The sequence below is a fragment of the Macaca thibetana genome, chromosome 3 (genome assembly GCF_024542745.1).
Source record: "Macaca thibetana thibetana isolate TM-01 chromosome 3, ASM2454274v1, whole genome shotgun sequence".
NCBI classification, from domain to species: Eukaryota; Metazoa; Chordata; class Mammalia; order Primates; family Cercopithecidae; genus Macaca; species Macaca thibetana.
The window spans coordinates 148123364-148145586 of record NC_065580.1 but is presented as its reverse complement, the minus strand read 5'-3'; the positions used below and the strand labels follow the sequence as shown (position 1 = coordinate 148145586).

The 22223-nt window shown below is 54.1% G+C and overlaps 1 protein-coding gene and 1 pseudogene across 3 annotated transcripts; both read right to left on the bottom strand.

Moving 5' to 3' along the window:
- Window positions 1-3406: 3406 nt before the first annotated feature.
- On the bottom strand, window positions 3407-21479 carry BRAT1 (BRCA1 associated ATM activator 1). 3 transcript variants are annotated; one of them, XM_050785636.1, is made up of 14 exons: window positions 21266-21479; window positions 20063-20205; window positions 13009-13163; window positions 10690-10837; window positions 9340-9712; window positions 8952-9071; window positions 7737-7828; window positions 7334-7452; window positions 6837-7023; window positions 6518-6591; window positions 5388-5490; window positions 5160-5258; window positions 4796-4968; window positions 3407-4315 (listed from the first exon to the last, which is right to left on the bottom strand). In XM_050785636.1, the coding sequence occupies exons 2-14, from the start codon at window positions 20187-20189 to the stop codon at window positions 3620-3622; spliced, it is 2466 nt and encodes an 821-aa protein (XP_050641593.1). In that variant the 5' UTR covers window positions 20190-20205; window positions 21266-21479; the 3' UTR covers window positions 3407-3619. The 3 variants fall into 3 exon arrangements, with proteins under 3 accessions (XP_050641593.1, XP_050641594.1, XP_050641595.1); XM_050785637.1 differs by having other exon boundaries at window positions 10690-10834; XM_050785638.1 differs by lacking the exons at window positions 10690-10837; window positions 20063-20205; window positions 21266-21479 and having other exon boundaries at window positions 13009-13159.
- On the bottom strand, window positions 16906-17001 carry LOC126951885 (uncharacterized; annotated as a pseudogene).
- Window positions 21480-22223: the final 744 nt, after the last annotated feature.

Below are 22223 nucleotides of genomic sequence, written 5' to 3'. Positions count from 1 at the left end.
ACTCCGTCTCAAAACAAAAAAAAATGTGTAAAGATTGGGTCTTTCTATGTTGTCCAGGCTATTATCAAACTCCTGGCCTTAAACAATCCTCCTACCTCAGCCTCCCAAAGTGCTGGGATTACAGGCATGAGCCACCGTGCCCAGACCTTTGAGCAGCCAGTATGTTTGGTTTGCAGTGGCCTCCAGTGGGTAATGCCCCAAATTACTCCTCCCTAGTGGACTCTACCTTCATCCTAGGCCTCAAATAATCTCTCCATCAACATTTTTCAAAGCCAGTGAGCAGCACATAAAGATGACTAAGAACACAGGGAAACAGGGCACCATGAGTGACCTGCACAGGCTTCAGACACGAGGACGGTTGTGCACTGTGCCAGACACTGGGGTGGTTGTGTGCTGTGACCGACATTGGCCAGGTGGTCCTGTTGACTTGTTTCCAGGCACCCGGCCTAACCACAGTCCCCAGGATCCTTCATAGCTGGGCATAGCCACATGGCTCAAGTCTGGACGATGGAATGTGGATGATGATGATAGGAGCAACCTCCAGTCCCAGCCCATAACATACTCTCAAAGAAGTTAGTTAAAGGAGGGCCAAGTGCAGTAGCAGCATTTTGGGAGGCAGAGACGGGTGGATGACCTGAGGTCAGGAGTTTGAGGCCAGCCTGGCCAACATGGCAAAACTCCATCTCTATTAAAAATACAAAAATTAGCCAGGTGTGGTGGCACGTACCTGTAATCCCAACTACTCGGGAGGCTGAGGCAGGAGAATCACTCGAACCCAGGAGGCAGAGATTGCCATGAGCTGAGATTGTGCCACTGCACTCCAGCCTGCGTGACACAGTGAGACACTGTCTCAAAAAAAAAAAAAAGACGAGGAAAGGGGGAAGAGGAGATGAGAGGAGGAAGAGAGAGAGAATATCTGAAAGGATAGTGGCTAAGAATTTCCCAGAACTGATGAAAACTACTAATGCACAGATTTAAGAATCCTAGTGAATTCCAAGCAGGACAAATAAAAACTCTCACCTACAAAAGATAGTAAAATTGCTGAAAACCAAGGACAATTCAAAAAAAAAAAATATATATTGAAAGCAGCCAGAGGAAAAAAAGAGTTATTTGAAAGAATGGACGTTAGACTGACAGCCAAACTCTTGAACACGGCGACAGAAGTCAGGGGACGCTGGGATATGCTGAACAAATCAACGCACTACAAGAGAGCAACTGCCTAGCTGGATGTGGTGTGGTGGCTCACGCCTGTAATCCCAACACTTATGGAGTGCTAGGAGGATCACTTGAGGCCAGGCTGGTCTCGAACTCCTGACCTCAGGTGATCCGCCCACCTTAGCCTCCCAAAGTGCTGGAATTACAGGTGTGAGCCACTGCGCCCGGCCCCCAAGAATAATTTTAACCAAAGAGGTGAAAGATCTGTACACTGGAAACTGTTAAGACACCAATTTAAATAAACTGAAGAGGACACAAATAAATGGAAAGATATCCCATGTTCATGGATAAGAATGACAATTTTTTTTTTTTTTTTTTTTTTTTTTGAGACAGAGTCTCACTCTGTCACCCAGGTTGGAGGGCAGTGGCGTGATCTCAGCTCACTGCAAGCTCTGCCTCCCGGGTTCACGCCATTCTCCTGCCTCAGCCTCCGAAGTAGCTGGGACTACAGGTGCCCGCCACCACACCCGGCTCTTTTTTTGTATTTTTAGTAGAGATGGGGCTTCACTGTGTTAGCCAGGATGGTCTCGATCTCCTGACCTCGTGATCCACCCACCTCAGCCTCCCAAAGTGCTGGGATTACAGGTGTGTGCCACTGTGCCCGGCGACTAATATTTTTTAAATGTCCATACTACCCAAAGTGCTCTACAGCCTCAATGCAATTCCTATCAAAATTCCAATGGCATTTTTCACAGAAGTTGAAAAAACAATCCTAAAATTCATATGGAACCACAAAAGACCCCAGAGCCAAAGTAATTTTGAAAAAGAACAAAGCTGGTGGCATCACATTACTTGACTTCAAAGTATACTACAAAGTTAGAGTAAACAAAACAGTATAGTACTGGCACACAAACAGACACACAGACCAGTGGAACAGAACAGAGTATAGAAATAAACCCTCATGATTAGTCTTTGACAAGGGTGCCAAGAATACACAGTGGGGAAAGGATAGTCCCTTTAATAAGAGAGGACCAGACTACTCAGGAGGCTGAGGCAGGAGAATCGGTTGAACCCGGGAGGCAGAGGTTGCAGTGAGCTAAGATTGCGCCATCGCACTCCAGCCTGGACAACAGAGTGAGGCTCTGTCTCAGTAAATAAATATGTAAATAAATAAAAGAGGACCTAGGGAGACTCTCTCTACAAAGATTTTAAAAATTAGTTGGGTGTGGTGGCATGCGCCTATAGTCCCAGCTACTTCAGAGGCTGAGGCAGGCAGGTGGCTTGAGCCCAGGAAGTTGAAGCTGCAGTGAACTGACCATGCCACTGCACTCCAGCCTGGGCCGCAGAGCAAGACCCCATCTGTAAAACAAACTAAAACATCACTGGGCGCAGTGGCTCATGCCTATAATCCCAGCACTTTGGGAGGCCAAGGCAGGCAAATTACCTGAGCTCAGGAGTTTGAGAGCAGCCTGGGCAACACGGTGAAACTTTGTCTCTACAAAGAAAATACCCCAAAAAAGTAGCCAGGCATGGTGACCTGTGACTGTAGTCCCAGCTACTTGGGAGGCTGAAGTGGGAGGATCACTTGAGCCTGGGATGTACAGGCTAGTGAGCTGAGATTGCATCACTGCACTGCAGCCTAGAGGACAGATCAAGACAAGAAAGAAAGAGAAAGGAAAGAAAAGAAAGGAAAGAAAGGAAGGAAGAAAGGAATAAAGAAAAAAATAAAATAAATTGGCCGGGCACAGTGGCTCACGCCTGTAATCCCAGCACTTTGGGAGGCTGAGGTGGGTGGATCACCTGAGGTCAGGAGTTCGAGACCAGCCTGGCTAACATGGTGAAACCCCATTTCTACTAAAAATACAAAAAATTAGCCAGGCATGGTGGTGTGTGCCTGTAATCCCAGCTATTTGGGAGGCTGAGGCAGGAGAATCGCTTGAACCGAGGAGGCAGAGGTTGCAGCGAGCCAAGATTGTGCCACTGCACTCCAGCTTAGGCAACAAGAGTGAAACTCTCAAAAGAAAGAAAAGAGACAGAGAAAGAGAAAGAGAAAGAAAGAAAAAGAAAGGAAGGAAAGAAGGAAGGGAAGGGAAGGGAGGGAGGGAGGAGAAGGGAGGAAAGGAGGAAGGAAGGAAGGGAGGGAGGGAGGGAGGGAGGGAGGAAAAGTGCTGGGAAAACTGGATATCCACATGCGAATGAATGAAACTGGACCCTTGTCTCAGATTATTACTAAATTAACTCAAAATGGATTAAAGACTTCAATGCCATTTATTTTGAGTAGAAAATAAGTCATTTCTTTAATACATCAAAATGTGGCATTTCTTGACTTTGCTTCTCTCCTGGTCCTGGCTTCCCCAGAGGATCCACTGGGCTGGGCTGGAGCCCTGGGGATGGCAGTGTCCCACGAAAGGACGTGGCACTGCCTTCCTCAGTCCTGAACCCCAGTGGCAGAATCTGGTTCTACTTAGTAGCAGTCAGCCTCGTCCCCCTGCAGGAAGCCCCCCGTGGCCAGCATGTCCTGCAGGAGGGACTGGGGGCTCTTCTCCACGTGGTCGCTGCTCTCGGCCAGTGTGCTCCGCAGGCCCTCCAGGTCTAGGGACCTGAGCATGGCCAGCACAGCCTCAGGCTCCTGGTCCCCTGGGGGCTGAGCATGCTCACCCGCCCGGCACCTCGGCAGGGCGGCCTCCACTGAGGCGGTGTTGGGGCCGCCCCCGGCCTCCCGCAGGCTGCTGTAGGAAGCAATCTTGTCCCTCAGGGAGAGGAGGAGGTCACAGGACTTCTGCGCCACGGGGCGGTCGCAGTCAAACAAGGCACAAAAGGCGAAGTCAAAGAGCCCCACGTGGCAGAAAGCCCTCAGTGCCTCGGTGAGTGGCCGGGCTGGGGCCACCTCGGGTAGGGCCACGGCATAGGGGCAGTGGGTACGTGGCGGCCCCAACGTCTGGCCCAGGAACACCAGCGCCAGCTCCAGGCCCTGGGCGCGGACCTCCCAGTCCAGGTCCCGGCTTGCCGCCTGCAGCACAGTGGCCACGAACTGCTCCGTGTCCTGGGCCGCGTCAGCGTGGCCGTCCCGCAGCCACTCGGTGAAGACTTGCATGACCGCCCTCCGTGGGAAGCCCTCAGAGTCCACAGAGAGGATGTGCAGGAGCTCCGGGAACAGGCTCTGGGGGACAGGGAGCGGGTGGGGATGGTTGGTGGGGCGGCAGGAGTGGGGCTCCCACAACAGGACCCCAGGGGCATCCGTGGGGCTGGCCCCGGACATGGGCAGTCTAGGGCCACACCCCACTCTGGCACCTTCCCGTGCTACGCAGTGAGCACATCGCCCTCCAATCCTCAGTTTATCCATCTGTCAAATGGAGGTAACCATGTCTAAGTGGAGGGGTAATGGGGAGACAAGGCGAAGAGCACAGGCCCCACGCCCAGCAGAGCGCCAGGGCCTCGGCAGTCACTCCCACAGGTGCTGCCCACAGCAGCAGCTGCTCCCACGGTGGATGCTGGCTGCTCACCCACCCGCAAGCAGTCGAGCACACACGATGGCCAGGTGGGAGCTGCTGGCCAAGGAACCCGCCACCTCCTACCCTCTGGGCCTCTGCGTGCTCAGGGCTGGCAGGGGCTGGTAGCCGAGGAACCCAGCACTTCCTACCTGCCGGGCCTCTGCATACTCAGGGCTGGTGGGGGCGTGCAGGCCCCGGCTGGAAAGTTGCCCCGTGGCAGTCACTGCGCTCGCTCGGACGTAACTCTCAGGGTCCTGGAGGAGCTGCCGGGCCAGCTCAGGCACCTCTGAAGCCAGGAGGGCACATCTGAAGTCGGCCTGTCCTGGGGGTCGAAGTGGCCACATGCAGCTGTGACCGAGGGCCGAGCCTTGCCGCCTCGGCCTCTGCCTCCACCCCCTTGTGGGCAGCCAACATGGCCCAAGTTTCTAGAGCCAGCAAGAGGCTGCTGGTGCACCCCGGCTCAGTGAGCCCCCAGCAGGCGGGAAGGCAGCCCCTCCATCTGCCAGCACTCACCTCCCCAGTGCCTGCTCAGCTGGGTCAGGAACTCAAGGGCGGAGTCCCTCACCTCCCAGCAGGGGTGGCACAGGCGTTTCTGCAGCACAGGGAACAGCTCTAGGGCGGGAAGGGGCAGGTCAGGGCGAGCTTGGGGCCAGGCTCACGCTGCCCTCAGAGCCGCCCAGTCCCTGCTGCCTCCACCCCTGCGACTCCAGCTCCGTTCACCCCTGTGAGGGGCTGCGTTACCTCTGAGGAACTGCGGGATGAGGGGGCCAAGATCAGAGCAGCCAGGGGTCTTGGGTGAGCTCAGAAGCCACCGGAGTGTGGCTTGGAAGGCCTTCTTCAGAACCTGGAGCAGACAGGGCGGGCTGTAGGGCTACGAGAGGCGGAGGGACAAGCTGTCTGCCTGTCCCCTCACCTTCCTCTGTGCTGCCCCCACTGCAGGGACAGAGATGGGGACAGGAAGTGGAGAGAGAAGGGAACGCTGGGCTTCCTTCTTTTTTAGAGACAGGGTCTCACTGCAGCCTCCACCGCCCGGGCTCAAACAATCCTCCTGCCTCAGCCTTATGAGTGGTTGGGGCTAGAGGCACACATCACTATGCCCGGCTAATTTTTGCAGTCAAATGCTCTACCCCTGAGCTACGCCCCGGGGCTAATTTTTGTATTTTTTGTAGAGATGGGATCTTGCTATGTTGCCCAGGCTGGACTCAAAAGTCCTGGGCTCCACGGATCCTCCCACAGCACAGTAATCACAGCTCTGAGCTCCACACCCCTCTCGGGCTGATTTTAATAAGGCAGGATCTGCTGTGGAAGCGGCTCCCCAGACTGTGAGCAGGAGGCGGCAGTGGCCCCACCAGAAGACCCACCACCCAGGCAGCGGGATTTCTGCATCAAAACATGACCAATGACGCAGGGCACTTTTCCGTAGGATCTCAGGAGGCCCTGGGCCCTTCCTCCAAAGCTGTCCACTGTCTGCTCAGCAGCAGGCGGCACAAGGTCTGTACCCGCCAGGGCCTAGCTCCACAAGGGGCTATGGAGTGGGCACGTTCACAAACGGCGCTTAGGAGAACCCAGAGCCCACGCCCAGGGCCGTCCTGGTGCCACTTCATTTCCCTTGTCCAGAATTCCCTGCAGGCCGCCTGGCCGGCGCCCCTGCTCCCCACGGCCCCACACACCCCTGCATGCTGATGTATCTTCACCAACAAGAGGCCCTGGGCCCGACGCATGCAGCCACCTGTGTCATGAAGCTCTCTGAGCAGTGACTCTGTGGCCCTGTGTGAAGGCCCCGTCCCTAGAGGCCCGCATGGGGCCAGGGTGGAGTGGGGGGTGCGTCCCACTGCCTCTGCCTCCCTCCTCTCCTCGTTCCCTATCCGTACCGTGGGGCTGGAGCCAGGGCTCTCGAGGCACTCCAGGAGGACAGCAAGCGCCTGCGTCACCAACTCCTGGGGGCCTGAGACAGAGGTGAGCGGATAAACCACCCCCACCTCCACCCCACGGCCCTCCCCATCAACTCTGGGAAGGAGCAGGACAAGGCCTCATTCGCCAGCTGAAACCTCCTGCACGGCCCCTGCACCCCTCAGCCCCCGCCCCAGAGAAGAAACACAGAGGGACAGCAATTCCCAGGCACCTCCGAGCAGAAAGGAGAGTGGGGGCTTGGGTTTCGCCCAACGCCAAAGCCGTACAGAACACACTCACCTGTCCCCTCTGACAGCGTCCCCAGGAAGTCGAGGGCTGCTCGCTGGACCCGGACGCAGCCCGCCAGAGTCCCACAGAGGTGGCCCCCCACGCTGGAGGCGGGAGCAGCCGAGCCATCACAGAGCCGTAGGACAGTCACTGCAGCCCCCAGCAGGGACGCCTGGGGCCACGGCGACGGGCGCTGGGGCTGGCAAGGGAGGGGAGCGTTAGCCAAGGTTGCGGTCCCACTGCCGGCGTGGATGCAGGGGCGCTGGGGCTTCGAGGCGTGTGGGGCGGGGGACATCAGCCAGGGTTGTGATCCCACAGCCGGCGTGGATGCAGGGGCGCTGGGGCTTCGAGGCGTGTGGGGCGGGGGACATCAGCCAGGGTTGTGATCCCACAGCCGGCGTGGATGCAGGGGCGCTGGGGCTGCAAGGGGTGCGGGGCGTCAGCCCAGGTTGCGGTCCCACTGCCGGCGTGGATGCTGCCGGGCTGCATGAGGGCGGGGCCACACCTACCAGCGGCTGCAGCTCCTCCAGGTGAGCCAGGGTGCGGCACAGGAGGCCCGCACAGGACGACTTGGAGGCCAGGAGCGTGTCCACCGTCGTGGCGTCGTCTGCCGTCCCGTCCAGCAAGCCTGGGGGCCAAGCCAGGAAAGAGCTCCCTTAGAGAGCACTTCGGCCTGCCCACGGTCGCCAGCCACCCCCTGGCCACCACTCGCAGCAGAGGCCAGGACCTGGGTGCAGAGCAGTGGCTCACCAGGGATGATGGCCACGCCCCCGGTCCCCTTTCCTCTTAGTGGGAGGCCTGGGTGTGACTAAAGTGGGATGGGGGTGGCGAGTCTGGTACTCCCATCCATCTCCCCTCCCCCAGCTGCAGGGACCCAGGTTCCGCCCTCCCAGCCCTTTCTGAGCGGCGTACCTGGGGGTCCGGGGGCCTGAACTGTGGCCTTCAGGACACAGGCCAGGGGCTGGAGGAGGACCTGGAAGGCCTGGGTCCTCAGTGCCTGTGGGCTGCAGACAAACACACAGTGAGCGCCGTGACCCTGGCCATGAGGCAAGCTGGCTGTGCTAACATCCCCAGCAAGCCTGGGGCAAATCAGGGAGGGGGTTGGGACACCCCGCCAAGAAACAGTTTCTCTGCAGGCCACTGGCCAGGGGACGCCATGGGACAGAGAGTGGCGGGGAGACAGACCTGACCAAGGAGATGAGCCTGATACTCCCAATGTCCTTAGGAGCAGACACTGAGGGGTCTCCTGGAGGGCCTGGCCATGTACTCAGAGAGAGGGGCAGTGCCCACTCAGGCGGACAGGGACGGGGTGTCCCCAGGTGTGCACAGCGTCCACTTTGTAGGAGGGACCTGCCCTCATGTCTGGGTCCAGGTGGGGGCAGTGCCCGCTCAGGGGGACAGGGACAGGATGCCCCCAGCCTCCTGGGTGTCCCCAGGTGTGCACAGCATCCACTTTGTAGGAGGGACCTGCCCTCACATCTGGGCCCAGGTGGGGGCAGTGTCCCCACAGTGCATTCCTGCAAGGCCGGGTCTGTTCCTCCGTCCTCCCCGTCTACTCTCCTAAACATTCGGCGATCCCGGAGCTCAGAGCCGGGCTTTCATGGTACCCTTGGGCCCTTTGGGCAGCGGGTCCTGAGGTCATGTCCACCCCTAATGTGAGCCCACCCAGAACCCTGGCAGGCCGTCCACGGCCTTCCCACCTGTCCTGACCCAGGCACTGCCGTTCCACCGCCCCCAGGCCCCCCATCTGCATGGTGTACGTGCTGGGGAGCTCCAGCACCTCCAACCAAGGCTGCGGTGGGGGACAGGTGGGAGGGCTGCGGAGCGCAGGGCCTGGGCAGGACCATCCCACTCTGGGCAGAGCAGCTCCGGCCATCCTTCTTACCTCTGGGGATCTCGCAGAGCTTTTGTCTTGAAACAATTATTCTGGTGCTAAATATCCTGCAGAAGCCGCCAGCCTGCACGACTGCCACGCGTAAGCCACGCATGGCCCAATCACACCCCACACGGCCGCCTGACTGTCCCTGGTTTCCGGAACTCCCCTGCCTTGAGGGCTGCGCTCTCAACCTCCCTGCCTGCCCTGGCTCCCAACACCCGCCTTGGCATGAAACGCACCCCAGCCCATACCAGTGCTCGAGCTTCAGGATCCCCAAAGCCAGGGGTCCCACGTGGGTGGGACCCAGGCAGCTCAGAGCCTGCGCCAGCGTCTCCCACAGGCCGCCGTCAGAAGAACTGAACACAGGAGAACTGCAGGGAGACCCCAGAGAGAGAAATTATCCCCCATCCCCTAAAACCCCATTCCAGGCCTGGCTGAGAGATTGCCATGGCCCCAGCGCTGAAGGCGCCCAGCCCAGGACAGGCCTTTCCCCCCGAGGGTTCCAGGGTCACCCCGGTGCCGCTTCACTGCAGGCCACATCCTCAGGGAGTCTCTGGCTGCCAGTGGGACATGCCCGGGCATCATCTGAGGAAAACAATTGCCCACCCAGGCCCCACAGCTGCGTCCCGGGGGCCTGACCGAGCCACACAGAGAAGCAGGTCCACGAGCGAGTGTGCGGCGGGGATGGGGTCTCTCTCCAGCAGACAGGCCACGCGGGGACTCAGCCGCACCCACAGGGCTTCCGTCCAGGGGCTCTGGCAGCGCCCGAAGGTCGTGGTCAGGACGTTCAGGGCCTGAGTGACCTTGGGGGTGGCCGTGCAGCACAAAGACTCCTCCACATGATCCGTGATCTTCTGGGCACACGCGGGCCAGTCATCCCCCTGCAGGCAGGGGTGCCCCTCGGCTCCACCTCGCATGGACAAAGCCAGGACGTGCACCAGGAGCTGACTGGCCGCCGAGGCCACAAACAGGCTGGAGTCTCCCTGTAGGGAGAAGATGGTGTCGACTGCACCTGGGCAGGGGATGGGGCAAGACAGGAAAAAGGGGATGAGCCAGAATAGAGCCAGGGGAGGCAGACAGCAACCTTAATCCAGGACTCCACGGCCTCAGGGAAGATGCAAACAGCAGAGGGCACCCCAAGACGCCCCCAAATGCCCCTCCACTCAAAAGCAAAAGAGAACAGGAACTGAAGCTCCCTAGAGACAAGCACCTCCCCCCAGCTGAGCGTTAAACACACACAGCTTGTGATGCTTCCCAATTCGTTCCTTGTTGTTTTTTGTTCTTGTTGTTGTTGTTGTTTTGAGACGGAGTCTCGTTCTGTCGCCCAGGCTGGAGTACAATGGTGCAATCTTGGCTCACTGCAACCTCGACCTCCCGGGTTCAAGCCATTCTCCCACCTCAGCCTCCCAAGTAGCTGGGATTACAGGCACCTGCCATCATGCCCTGCTAATTTTTGTATTTTTAGTAGAGATGGGGTTTCACCATGTTGGCCAGGCTGGTCTTGAACTCCTGACCTCAGGTGATCCATCTGCCTTGGCCTCCCAAAGTGCTGAGATTACAGGCGTGAGCCACTGTGCCCGGCCTTGTTTCTTGTGTTTTGAGACAGGGTCTTGCTCTGTAGCCTAAGCTGGAGTGCAGTGGCTCAACCACTGCTCACTGCAGCCTCCACCCCCTGGACTCAAAAGATTCTCTTGCTTCAGCCTCCCGAGTAGCCAGGACTATAGCCATGCGCCACCACGCCTGGCTCTCAAATAGTTTCAAAGACTGAGTCCTCACAGCTGATCTGTAAATGGCTGAGAAAGCCGTCTCGGTTCCTAGGGCCTGACTTGCAAACCAGAGGACACTGGACAGCAGTACTGTCACGGTGCATTCTTTACAACAACCCTGCGACATCGCACAGACCAGACGCTCAGATTCAGCAAGGTGCAGTGACTCCCCTGGGGTCACACAGGCAGGATGAGGAATGGGGCGGGGTGTGGGCGCACTCACCGTGGTCGGCCAGGAAGCGCAGGGCGCTGGGGTGCTGTGCCAGGGAGCGCAGGCCCTGGATCCAGCCGCTGCGCACGGTGGGGACGGCCCAGGCTGCTCGGCCGAGGGGTCCTGCCTCCCCAAAGAGCCCTGGTAGCAACTCCCCCTGCTGGGAAGCAAAAAAAGAGGTGAGGGGGGGCCGGGCACATTGACTCACGCCTGTAATCCCAGCACTTTGGGAGGCTGAGGAGGGCAGATCACGAGGTCAGGAGTTCAAGACCAGCCTGACCAACATGGTGAAACCCCGTCTCTACTAGAAATACAAAAATCTGCTGGGTGTGTTGGCACGCACCTGTAATCCCAGCTACTCAGAAGGCTGAGGCAGGAGAATCGCTTGAACCTGGGAGGCAGAGGTTGCAGTGAGCCAAGATCGCACCACTGCACACCAGCCTGGGTAACAGAGCGAGACTCCATCTCAAAAAAAACAAACAAAAAAGAGGTTAGGGGACCTGGCAGGTTTCCAGGGATGTGGAGCAAAGCACAGATGGGTTTTCAGTTTTCCAGGGCTGGCAGTTTTCCAGGCACTTTTGGAGGACGCTTTCATGTATGTATGTATGTATGTATGTATGTATGTATGTATTTATTGACAGTCTCACTCTGTTGCCCAGGCTGGAGTGCAGTGGCACAATCTCGGCTCACTGCAACCTCTGCCTCCCGGGCTCAAGCTATTCCCCTGTCTTAGCCTCCCGAGTAGCTGGGATTACAGGTGCCCGCCACCACGCCCAGCTAATTTTTGCATTTTTAGTAAAGACAGGTCTTTACCATGTTGGTCAGGCTAGTCTTGAACTCCTGACCTCAGGTGATCCACCTGCCTCAGCCTCCCAAAGTGCTGGGATTACAGGCATGAGCCACCGCGCCCGGTCTGGAGGGCCCTTTCCTACCAGCTGCTGACAGACAAGGGCCCCCGGATTCACTGTACAGCAGCGCCCTAGGACGTCTTGGAAAGTCTGTCCTGCAGCAGGATGATGCCTGGGTGGGCTGCTAGGGAGTCTGCAGGTGCTTAATTGGGGGGCACCATGAATGGCAAGCTAACGGTACTGGATGTGCCTTCGAGCAACCTGGCGAGGGCCTGTGGGGCACCAAGAGAAGCCGTCGTGCTAGACGGGCAAGGGCCCTGAAGCTCACATCAGGCATCACCTGACAGACTCAGCGCTGCCTGTTTGGAGCTGGAAGACACAGCTCTGGAGGGCTCTCGAGCTCTCATGCCTTGTTGCTATGTAGAAATTCTTGGCTGGGAGCAGTGGCTCACGACCGAGGCAGGATTGCTTGAGGCCAGGAGTTTGAGACCAGCCTGGGCAACATAGTGAGACCCCATCTCTACCAAAGATAAAAAAAGTTAGTCAGGTGCATGCACCTGTGGACCCAGCTACTCAGGAGGCTGAATGGGGAGGGTCACTTGAGCCCAGGAGGTCAAGGCTGCAGTGAGCTGCCACTGCACTCCAGCCTGGCCGACAGAGCAGGATTCTGTCTCTAAAAAACAAAACAAAAAAAGGCCGGGTGTGGTGGCTCACGCCTGCAATCCCAGCATTTTGGGAGGCCGAGGCAGACGGATCACTTGAGGTCAGGAGTTTGTGACCAGCCTGGCCAAAATGGTGAAACCCCGTCTCTACTAAAAATACAAAACTTAGCTGGACATGGTGGCAGGTGCCTGTAGTCCCGGATACTCGGGAGGCTGAGGCAGGAGAATCGCTTGAACCTGGGAGGTGGAGACTGCAGTTAGCTGAGTTTGAGCCACTGCACTCCAGCCTGGGGTCTCAAAAAATAGTAATAAAATAAAATAAAAAATAAATAAAATTAGTTAATTTTTTTTTAAAAAGACATTCTCATTAGTCATTCATTCATCTGTAGGCTGGGTCACTGGAGGTGCAGGATGTGCGGTCTCGTTTGGTCCTCATGACAACCCCATGGTGCGGCTACGACTTCCATCTCCGTCCTAGGGAGGGACGGAGGCCACGGCGCGGCTACAACCCCCATCTCCGTCCTAGGGAGGGACGGAGGCTTGCAGCCGTGGGAAGGTCAGACAGCTGATCAGAGCTGGGAGCCAATCCCAGTCATCTTATTCCAAAAAACCTCAACTCCTTAGCCCCAGCAACACTCTGGGAGAATTTTTCAAAGGGGCTACAGTCAAGGGTAAAAGCATGCAGTTCTGGCGAGGACACAGGGTTGGGGCAGGCCGCTGGAACTTGGGATGGTGATGGCTACAAACGCCCCACCTGCCTGCAGGAGGAGAAGGTTGCCCACCTCTCCACGGGACACTCGGGTGGGAGGCCCCAGGCTCACCTGAAGATACTGGAAGCAGTTTTCCTGGGCTGCGAAGGTTCCTGCCAGGCGCAGAGAGAAGGAGAGGACCCCGGGACTCAGGTCCTGGACTTTCAGCACATGGGACAGCAGCTCCACCAGGCAGGGGTGCCCCTGCAGCAGCACGAGACTGGACTCTGTGGGGACAGCCCAGCCCAGGGGTTACCAGGGGCACAGCACCAGGTGTCCCCCTGGATGACCGCTCTTCTCCTAGCAATTCCCAGACCCTTTTCTTGCAGGGTGTTAGATTTAGGGATCCAACTGGGAAAAAAATATTTGCAACAAATACGGCAAATGACTCATAATTTTAATTCAGTAAGGGCAGAAAAACTAGAAAGTTTAACAACAGCTGAAAGGCGGAACATTTTCACCTTTCACAACAGGTGAATGGCCAAAGATGCTGAAAAAATGTTCTGCCTCACTGACAGTGAAAAAGAAATACAAATCAAAGTGAAAGACCAGGCTGGGCGCAGCGGCTCACGCCTGTAATCCCAGCACTTTTATGAGGCCGAGGCTTGTGGTCACTTGAGCTCAGGAGTTCGAGACCAGCCTGGCTAATATGGCGAAGCCCTGTCTCTACTAAAAATACAAAAAATTAGCCGGGTGTGGTGGCTCATGCCTGTAGTCCCAGCTAATCAGGAGGCTGAGGCAGGAGAATCGCTTGAATCCAGGAGGCAGAGGTTGCAGTGAGCCGAGATTGCATCACTGCACACCACACACCCCAGCCTGGGTGACGGAGCGAGATTCCATTCCAAAAAAATAAAAAAGAAAACAAAAAGTAGAAGAGCATTTTCACCTTTCAAATTGGTACTTTTCCTTAGCGCTCTGTGCAAGGAGGTACAATGGAACAGGCATTCCTCTCTAGACGTGGCATCCTGTATTTCTATACCTAGCTACACTATTGCTCAAAAGCACCAGTGGCGAGAAAGATATTTTGAGGCAAAGGCTGGGCGAGTTTTCCAGTGAGAGGCTCTTGTAGAAAGAATGTGGTTCAGTAAGAAGGAGAGTGAGGAGCATGCAGAGGAGGAGAACCAGGCCAGGACTCAAAAAGCACTGAGTCCACCTGAATCAGCACCGCAGACTGGGCGAGGTGCTCATACCTGTAGTCCTGGCACTTTGGGAGGCCAAGGCAAGAGGATCACTTGAGCCCAGGAGTTCAAGACCAGCCTGGGCAACATAGCAAGACCCTGTCTCTACAAAAAAATAAAATAAAATAAAATAAAAATTCGCCTGGAGTGGTGGCACACATCTGTAGTCCCAGTTACTCAGGAGGCTGAGACGGGAGGATCGCTTGAGCCCAGGAGTTCAAGGCTGCAGTGAGCTATGACGGCACCACTGTACTACAGCCTAGGTGACAGAGGGAGACCGTGTCTCTAAAAAAAAAAAAAAAAAAAAAAAAAAAAAAAAAAAAAAAAAAGGCGGAGCGCGGTGGCTCATGTCTGTAATCCCAGCACTTTGGGAGGCTGAGGCAGGCAGATCACGAGGTCAGGAGATTGAGACCATCCTGACAAACATGGTGAAACCCTGCCTCTACTAAAATATAAAAAATGAGCCGGGTGTGATGGTGTGCGCCTGTAGTCCCAGGTACTCAGGAGGCTGAGGCAGGAGAATTGCTTGAACTTGGGAGGTGGAGGTTGCAGTGAGCCGAGATTGCACCACTGCACTGCAGCCTGGTGACAGGGCAAGACTCTGCCTCAAAAAAAAAAAAAAAAAAAAAAAAACAACTCACTGAGTTCAAAACTAAAAAATCATTGTTGAAGGTTTTGAAACAAAACAGAATTAAAATACTAAACAATAATAACAGAAGCTCGTGATGGCCGGAAGATCAAGCACTCTGAGATCCTTCAGTTGCCTGGATAGAGAATGGAAAGTCTAATTAACTTCAGACTTTTAAAAAAAATCCAGTTCTCATGTTAAAAATATAAGAGTAACCACTAAAGAACATAAATAAGCCTGTGGTCCCAGCATCTTGAGAGGCCGAGGTGGGCAGATCACCTGAGCCCAGGAGTTCAAGATCAGGTTGGGCAACACAGGAAGATCTCTCTATAAAAATTCGCTGGGAGGCCAGGCGCCGTGGCTCAAGCCTGTAATCCCAGCACTTTGGGAGGCCGAGATGAGCGGATCACGAGGTCAGGAGATCAAGACCATCCTGGCTAACACGGTGAAACCCCATCTCTACTAAAAAAATACAAAAAACTAGCCAGGCGAGGTGGCGGCGCCTGTAGTCCCAGCTACTGGGGAGACCGAGGCAGGAGAATGGCGTAAACCCGGGAGGTGGAGCTTGCAGTGAGCTGAGATCTGGCCACTGCACTCCAGCCTGGGCGACAGAGCGAGACTCCGTCTCAAAAAAAAAATTCGCTGGGCGTGGTGGCACGCATCTGTAGTCCCATCTACACTGGAAGCTGAGACGGGAAGATCGCCTGAGCCCAGGAGGTCAAGGCTGCAGTGAGCCGTGATTACACCACTGGCCTCTAGCCTGGACAACAGCGCAAGAACTTGTCTAAAAAAAACAACATAAATAGAACGTATCACTTCAAAACCAGAAGAGGAAAGATTAAAAAAAAAAAAAAAGCTTTATCAATCTGATGGAGGGCAGAAAAGGAGGAGGATAAAGGCACAAAGATAAGGCACAGGAAATTAAAAAATACAAAAGAATTCGAATCTAACGGTCGCCTCGACAAATTAAAGAGATCAAACTTATCTGTTAAAAGAAAGAGTTGCTGAGATTAAATTAAACACTGAAAACGAGCAATGTGGTGTTTCTAAAAGCAATAAAATGCAACAAAGGGAAAGGCTGGGAGCAGGAGAGAAAAAGACACAGTAGGCAAATTCTAACTTTAAAGAAGCTGGTGTAGCAACAGTAATAGCAAACAAAATGGGCTATAAAGCAAAAAGCAGTATTCACTCAGAAGAAAGTTCACTGATCACACAGAGAAATTCCAGAAAGATACAACATTCCTACATCTATGTATATCTAACCTAACGTCAAAACGTGTAAAGCAGCCTGCGCAACGTGGTGAAACCGTCTCCGCAAAAAAATACAAAAAATTCGCTGGGTGTGCTGGTGTGTCCTTGTAGTCCCAGCCATCCAGGAGGCTGGGATGGGAGGATCACTTGAGCCCAGAAGTTGAGGCTACAGTGAGCCGTGATCACGCCACTGCATACTAGCCTGGGTGACAAAGTGAGACCCTGTCTCCAAAAAAAAAAAAAAAAAAAAAAAAGCCAGGCACAGTGGCTCACACCTGTAATCCCAGCGAGAGGCCAAGGCGGGCAGACTGCTTGAGCCCAGGAGTTTGACACCAGCCTGGGTAACACAGTGAAACCCCATCACTACAAAAAATACAAAAACTTAGCCGGGCATGGTGGTGGGCTCCTGTGGTCCCAGCTCTTAGGGAGGCTGAGGTGGCAGAATCATCTGAGCCCAAGAAGTCGAGGCTGCAGTAAGCCGAGATCATGCCACGGTACTCCAGCCTGGGCAATAGAGCAAGACTCCGTCTCAAAAAAAAAAAAAAAAGAAAGAAAAAGAAAAAGAAAAAAATATGTAAAGCAAAAAAAAAGAATGCAACTCAAAGAAAAGTCATGAATCCATGACCTTGGTGTAAGCTTTTTACACACCTCTCAGAAACAAGCAAACAAATTAGCAAGAACATAGCAGGTCTGAACTAATGAACAAGTGTGGAAACTACTCTTTCCATCAAGTACAGCGCAGGAGAAATGACAGAGGCTGGGAGGGAGGAGGAAACAGGGACTCACTGTGAATCCAGACTCGGTTTCTTTAGGAGAACAAAATTCGATTGTGCTGATGATTCCAGAGCCCTATAAATTTACTAAGAACTGTTGAATTGATACCATTTATTTATTTATTTTGTCCTTTTCTCATGTCAGACGGGTCACGTACCGACATCATACCACAGTTCCACGGTGCCACATCTCACACATGCACCTGAACACTCAATTATCATGCTTAGGCTGGGTGTGGTGGCCCTCCACTGTAATCCCAGCACTTTGGGAGGCCAAGGCGGAGGGATCACCTGAGGTCAGGAGTTGGAGACCAGCCCGGCCAACATGGTGAAATCCCATCCCTACTAAAAATACAAAAATTGGCCGGGCATGGTGGCAGGTGCCTGTAATCCCAGGTACTCGGGAGGCTGAGGCAGGAGGATCGTTTGAACCCAGGAAGCGGAGGTTGCAGTGAGCCGAGATCGTGCCACTGTACCCCAGTCTGGGCAACAGAGCAAGACTTGGTCTTGAAAAAAAAAAAAAAAAAAAAAAAATCATGCTTACAAACTACAGAAGGATACACGTTAAGTGGGTGAATTGCAGGGTATGCAAATTATATCTCAATAAAGCTACTGAAAAATACTTCTTAAAATTTGAATACAGGCCGGGCATGGTGGCCCACTCCTGTAATCCCAGCAGTTTGGCAAGCCCAGGCGAGAAGACTGCTTGAACCCAGGAGTTCCAAGCCGCCTGGGCAAGATGGTGAGACCTCATCTTCTATGAGGGAAAAAAAAAAAAAAAAAGCTGGGCCTGGTACACACTTGTGATCCCAGCAACTCAAGAGAATGAGGCAGGCAGACTGCTTGAGCCCAGGAGGTCGAGCCCGCAGTGGGCTGTGATCACACCATTGCACTCCAGCCTGGGTGACGGAAAAACCCTGGCTCAAAAAAAAAAAAGAAAGAAAAAGAAAGTAAAGAAAAACTGACTACAAACTAGGCCACAGTTGAAGACCTTCAAATACCAAAACATCAAACTCATACAGTGAAATCTCTAGAACACGGAGAAAACTCGCCTGGGTCCTATGTCTCAATAAAAGTCTCAATAGCTATAAAGACTCAAAACATGTATTTTCTAACCTCCATAAAATAAATTAAAAATCAATAATAAAAAGACTGGAGAAATCCACATTTTGAAACTAAATGATATTCTTTTAAATAACTTGTGGGTGGAAAAAAAATCAGAATGAAAAGCATGAAATACTTAGAACTAAATTACAACCAAAGTACTGCATAGTAAAACTGGTAAGATGGAGCTAAAGTCATACTTTTAGAGAAACGCACTCTTAAGTACATATACACACATATATACATACACATATATACACACATACATATACACACACACATATATATGTATTTTTTTTTTTTTTTTTTTTTTTTGAGACAGAGTCTCACTCCATTGCCCAGGCTGGAGTGCAGTGGCGTTATCTCAGCTCACTGCAACCTCTACCTCCCAGGTTCAAGTGATTCTCCTGCTTCAGCCTCCCGAGTAGCTGGGATTACAGGCATGGACCACCATGTCAGGCTAATTCTTGTATTTTTAGTAGAGACGGGGTTTCACCATGTTAGCCAGGCTGGTTTCCAACTCCTGACCTCAAGTGATCTACCTGCCTCAGCCTACCAAAGTGCTGGGATTATAGGCATGAACCACCGCACCTGGCCTTAAATGTATGTATTAGAAAACAAGGAAGACCCAGACATTTAGCTCAAAAGAGGGTAAACGGCACTTTGGGAAGCAGAGGCAGGTGACTGCCTGAGCCCAGGAGATCGAAAATAGCTTGGACAATACAGTGAGACCCCATCCTAAAAAAAAAAAAAAATTACAACAGAATTTAAAAATAAAACGAGTAAAAGAACAGGGTAAACCAAAAAAAGGAAGAAAAGAATAGCAGAAATTAAAAACATGCAGTCTATCCCAACACAATGATCGACCATGAGAATAAACATTTCCACGCAAGAATATTTATGTAAAAGGAAAGCCATGATGACACTATTTGTTTTGAGACGGAGTCCATTCTCAGTCGCTCAGGCTGGAGTGCAGCGGTGCGATCTCAGCTCACTGCAACCTCCGCCTCCTGGGTTCAAGCCATTCTCCCCTCAGCCTCCCGGGTAGCTGGGATTACAGCGCATGCCACCATGCCTGGCTAATTTTTGTATTTTTAGTGGAGACAAGGTCTCACCATGTTGGCCAGGCTGGTCTTGAACTCCTGACTTCAAATGACCTACCTGCCTTGGCCTCCTAAAGTGATGGGATTACGGGCGTGAGCCACCATGTCGGACCTATGACACTACTTAAAATGATGAAAAATGAGAAATATAAACATCTAATAATAACAGTAGAGTGATTCGATGAATTAATGGTCCACTCCTACAGCAAATAACATGTAGTCAATAACATTAACGTATTACATGGAGAAAACACTCACTATGATGGCAAGAGAGAAAGCAAGACACCAAAATTATATTTATGGTATGACCTCATTTTTTTCCCAGAAAAATACAGCTTTATGATGTGTTATGAAAAAGGCTGGGAGGAAATTAAAAGGTTAATGGTTTAATTTTCCTCTTTACTCTTTTGTTCATGTTTTAAAGAACATGAATTACTTTTTTTTTTTTTTTTGAGACGGGGTCTCTATCACCCAGGTCAGAGTGCAGTGGCACAATCATAGCTCACTGCAACCTCTACCTCCCGGGTTCAAAGGATCCTCCCATCTCAGCCTCCAGAGTAGCTGGGACTACAGGTGCACCACCAGGCCCAGCTAATTTTTGTTATTTTTTTTTTGAGATGAGGTCTCGCTATGTTGGACCAGGCTGGTCTCGAACTCCTGGACTTAAGCAATCCGCTCACCTCAGCCTCCCAAAGTGCCGGGATTACAGGTGTGAGCCACTGCATCCAGCCCCTACTTTCATAATCAGAAAGAAAACAAACCTGATGTTTTAAACACACTAAATACAATGAGAACAACAATAAAATAAGTTTGTTCACGCCTTCCACAGAACTGAACCTTGGGATGCCCTGATCGTGGCTGAACTGGCTGACTTTCAAGCTCTAACTCTCCAGATAATTCTCTCGGGCTTCATCTTGACTTGCCCTCAGTCTGCCACAGATAATCTCTAGGAAGTGAAGGAAAGACATCTGATTTGCAGTTTCTGCCCTTCTTCCAGGACAGGGGAGTCCCCACCCGGTCCCTGCTCCCTGTCCCAGGCTCTGCGTCTGGTCTCTGGATAGACAGTAAACAGCAGCACCACCTTCTTACCTCCTTCAGTGACAGTTTTAAACCAGTCCAGCAGCTTCTCCAAACAGGTGTCATCTGCCACCGGCTGCCTGGGATCTACCAGAACAGCACAGAGAGCAGGGAGCAGCCGGGAGCATTCCGGGTCCATGGTGAGGCCGCAGTCCCTGCAAAGGCAATGTGAGACCCAAACCTCAATGCCCACTGCAGACCCAGCTCGTTCTAGTCACAGCAGCCCACCATGCCTGCTCAGGCCTGGGAAGAGGCCCCAGAACTTTCATCTCAGACCAGAACCATGATCCCCAGACCAGAGGTCTGTTCTGCAGGGATGGATCAAAGCTTTGGTCTAGGTGGGGCCCCGAGCGCTGGTGCTGGGGCTGAAAGGGGCAGATGAGAGTCTGGCTGAAATCACAAGGCCTCCAGAGCAGAAAGTCTGTCATCCTTGGGCTTTGGTGCAGTAGGGGCAGCAGCGTGGTGCTGGCCCAGGCTGCAGGTCGGCCAGAGTCAGGGGCATCTTCGAGTTCCGGGGTCAGCCATGTGTGCAGGGGGTATCTATCCATGCCCCAGGGCCAATCTGGGCTGGAAAGTATCTGTCCCTCCCAAAGTCAAGCGGTGGCTGCATTTGAGGTCATAAAGCCAGCAGGGGGGTGCGGAGGGGAAGGGGCGACTGTCCGTGTGTCTGTCCCTCTCAGGGTCAGTGTTGGCTGCATTTGGCGTTCTGCAGTCAGCAGGAGGGTGCAGAGGGGAAGGGGAGCCTGTCCTTGTGTCTGTCCCTCCCAGGGTTAGTGGTGGCTGCATCTGACGTCCAGCAGCCGGCGGGGGGAGGGGGGTTCGGCGGGGTGCGGGGGGCCCGGCGGGGTGCAGAGGGGAAGGGGCGCCTGTCCCTCCCAGGACGGGGTGTGCATCCGTGCGTCCGGCCTCGGGGGTGGGCGGGGTGGTCAGTGGCTCTGTCTGACCGGGGCATCGTCTGCCAATGTCCGGGGAGGCTGCGTCCCCGGGAAGAGGAACCCTCCCAACACTTTGGAGTCGGTTTTGACCGCGGGAGCCAGGCCCGAGGGTCCAGAAAGGGTGCCAGACCAGGCGGCCACAGTCGGGCTGGGAAGCGAGCGTAGGTCGCGTACACCCCGGGCTGGGCTGCTCCCTGGCCCTCCCGCCCCCTCGGCCGGGCCTTGGCCTCCCCACGCCCGGCTACCGCTACCGCGACCCCCCAGGCTCCGCGCGCCTCACCGCTTGGTTCCGTCCTCCGTCGCAACCACCCCTTCCCCAAGGCTCCGCCTCCGGACTGTGCCACCTGCCAAGCCCGGAGGAGGCGGAGGACGGAGACGGCTGGCGTGGGGAACCGAGACAGCTCTCCTGGAGCCCCCTCTGGAAGCCTCGAGGGCTCACACTTAAAGGAAGGCGTTCAAGCTGAGAGGGACAGGCAGGCGCCAAGCCGGGCGCTCCGACTCATCACCCCCGCCAGGCACCCGATGGTACATGCCGAGCATCCGGTGGGTGGGCGGGGCGTCCCGGGGGCGGGGAATCTCTGAGGAAGGCGCGGCGTTGTGTCCGGAGGGGCGGGGCCTCGCTTGCAGGGGCGCCCTGTGTGTGCGTCCGCCGGAGCGAGAAAACCACGTGCCGGAGAGAAGCGTCCCGATCTGTGCACCAAAGCCCTTGGTTATTTGGCTTAAGGTTCTCAAATTAGGTCCTCCGCGGACGCCCTGTGGCTCATGCCTGTAATCCCAGCCTTTTAGGAGGCGCAGTTGGGACGATTGCTTGAAGCCAGGAGTTGAGACCAACCTAGGCAACAAAGCGAGACCCTATCTCTTACAATTAAAAAAAAAAAAAAAAAGCCGGGCCTGGTGGCTCACGCCTGTAATCCCAGCACTTTGGGAGGCTGAGGCGGGTGGATCACGAGGTCAGGAGATCGAGACCATCCTGGCTAACACGGTGAAACCCTGTCTGTACTAAAAATACAAAACATTAGCCGGGCGTGGTGGCGGGCGCCTGTAGTCTCAGCTACTCGGGAGGCTGAGGCAGGAAAATGGCGTGAACCTGGGAGGTGGAGGTTGCAGTCAGCCGAGACCACGCCACTGCACTCCACCCTGGACGACAGAGTGAGACTCCATCTCAAAAAAAAAAAAAAAAAAAAAAGAAATGTGACATGGCACGTGTACATTAAATATGAGATTATCAGCAGGGTGTG

Bases quoted from the DNA above. Each gene is read 5' to 3' on its own strand.
- BRAT1 (XM_050785636.1), bottom strand. From the start codon at position 20,189: ATGGACCCGGAATGCTCCCGGCTGCTCCCTGCTCTCTGTGCTGTTCTG. The intron at 7,453-7,736 runs GTACGCCGCTCA...CTTGGCCCCCAG, and splicing joins TCAGGCCCCCGGACCCCCAG to GCTTGCTGGACGGGACGGCA. The intron at 5,259-5,387 runs GTAACGCAGCCC...TTCCCGCCCTAG, and splicing joins CATCCCGCAGTTCCTCAGAG to AGCTGTTCCCTGTGCTGCAG.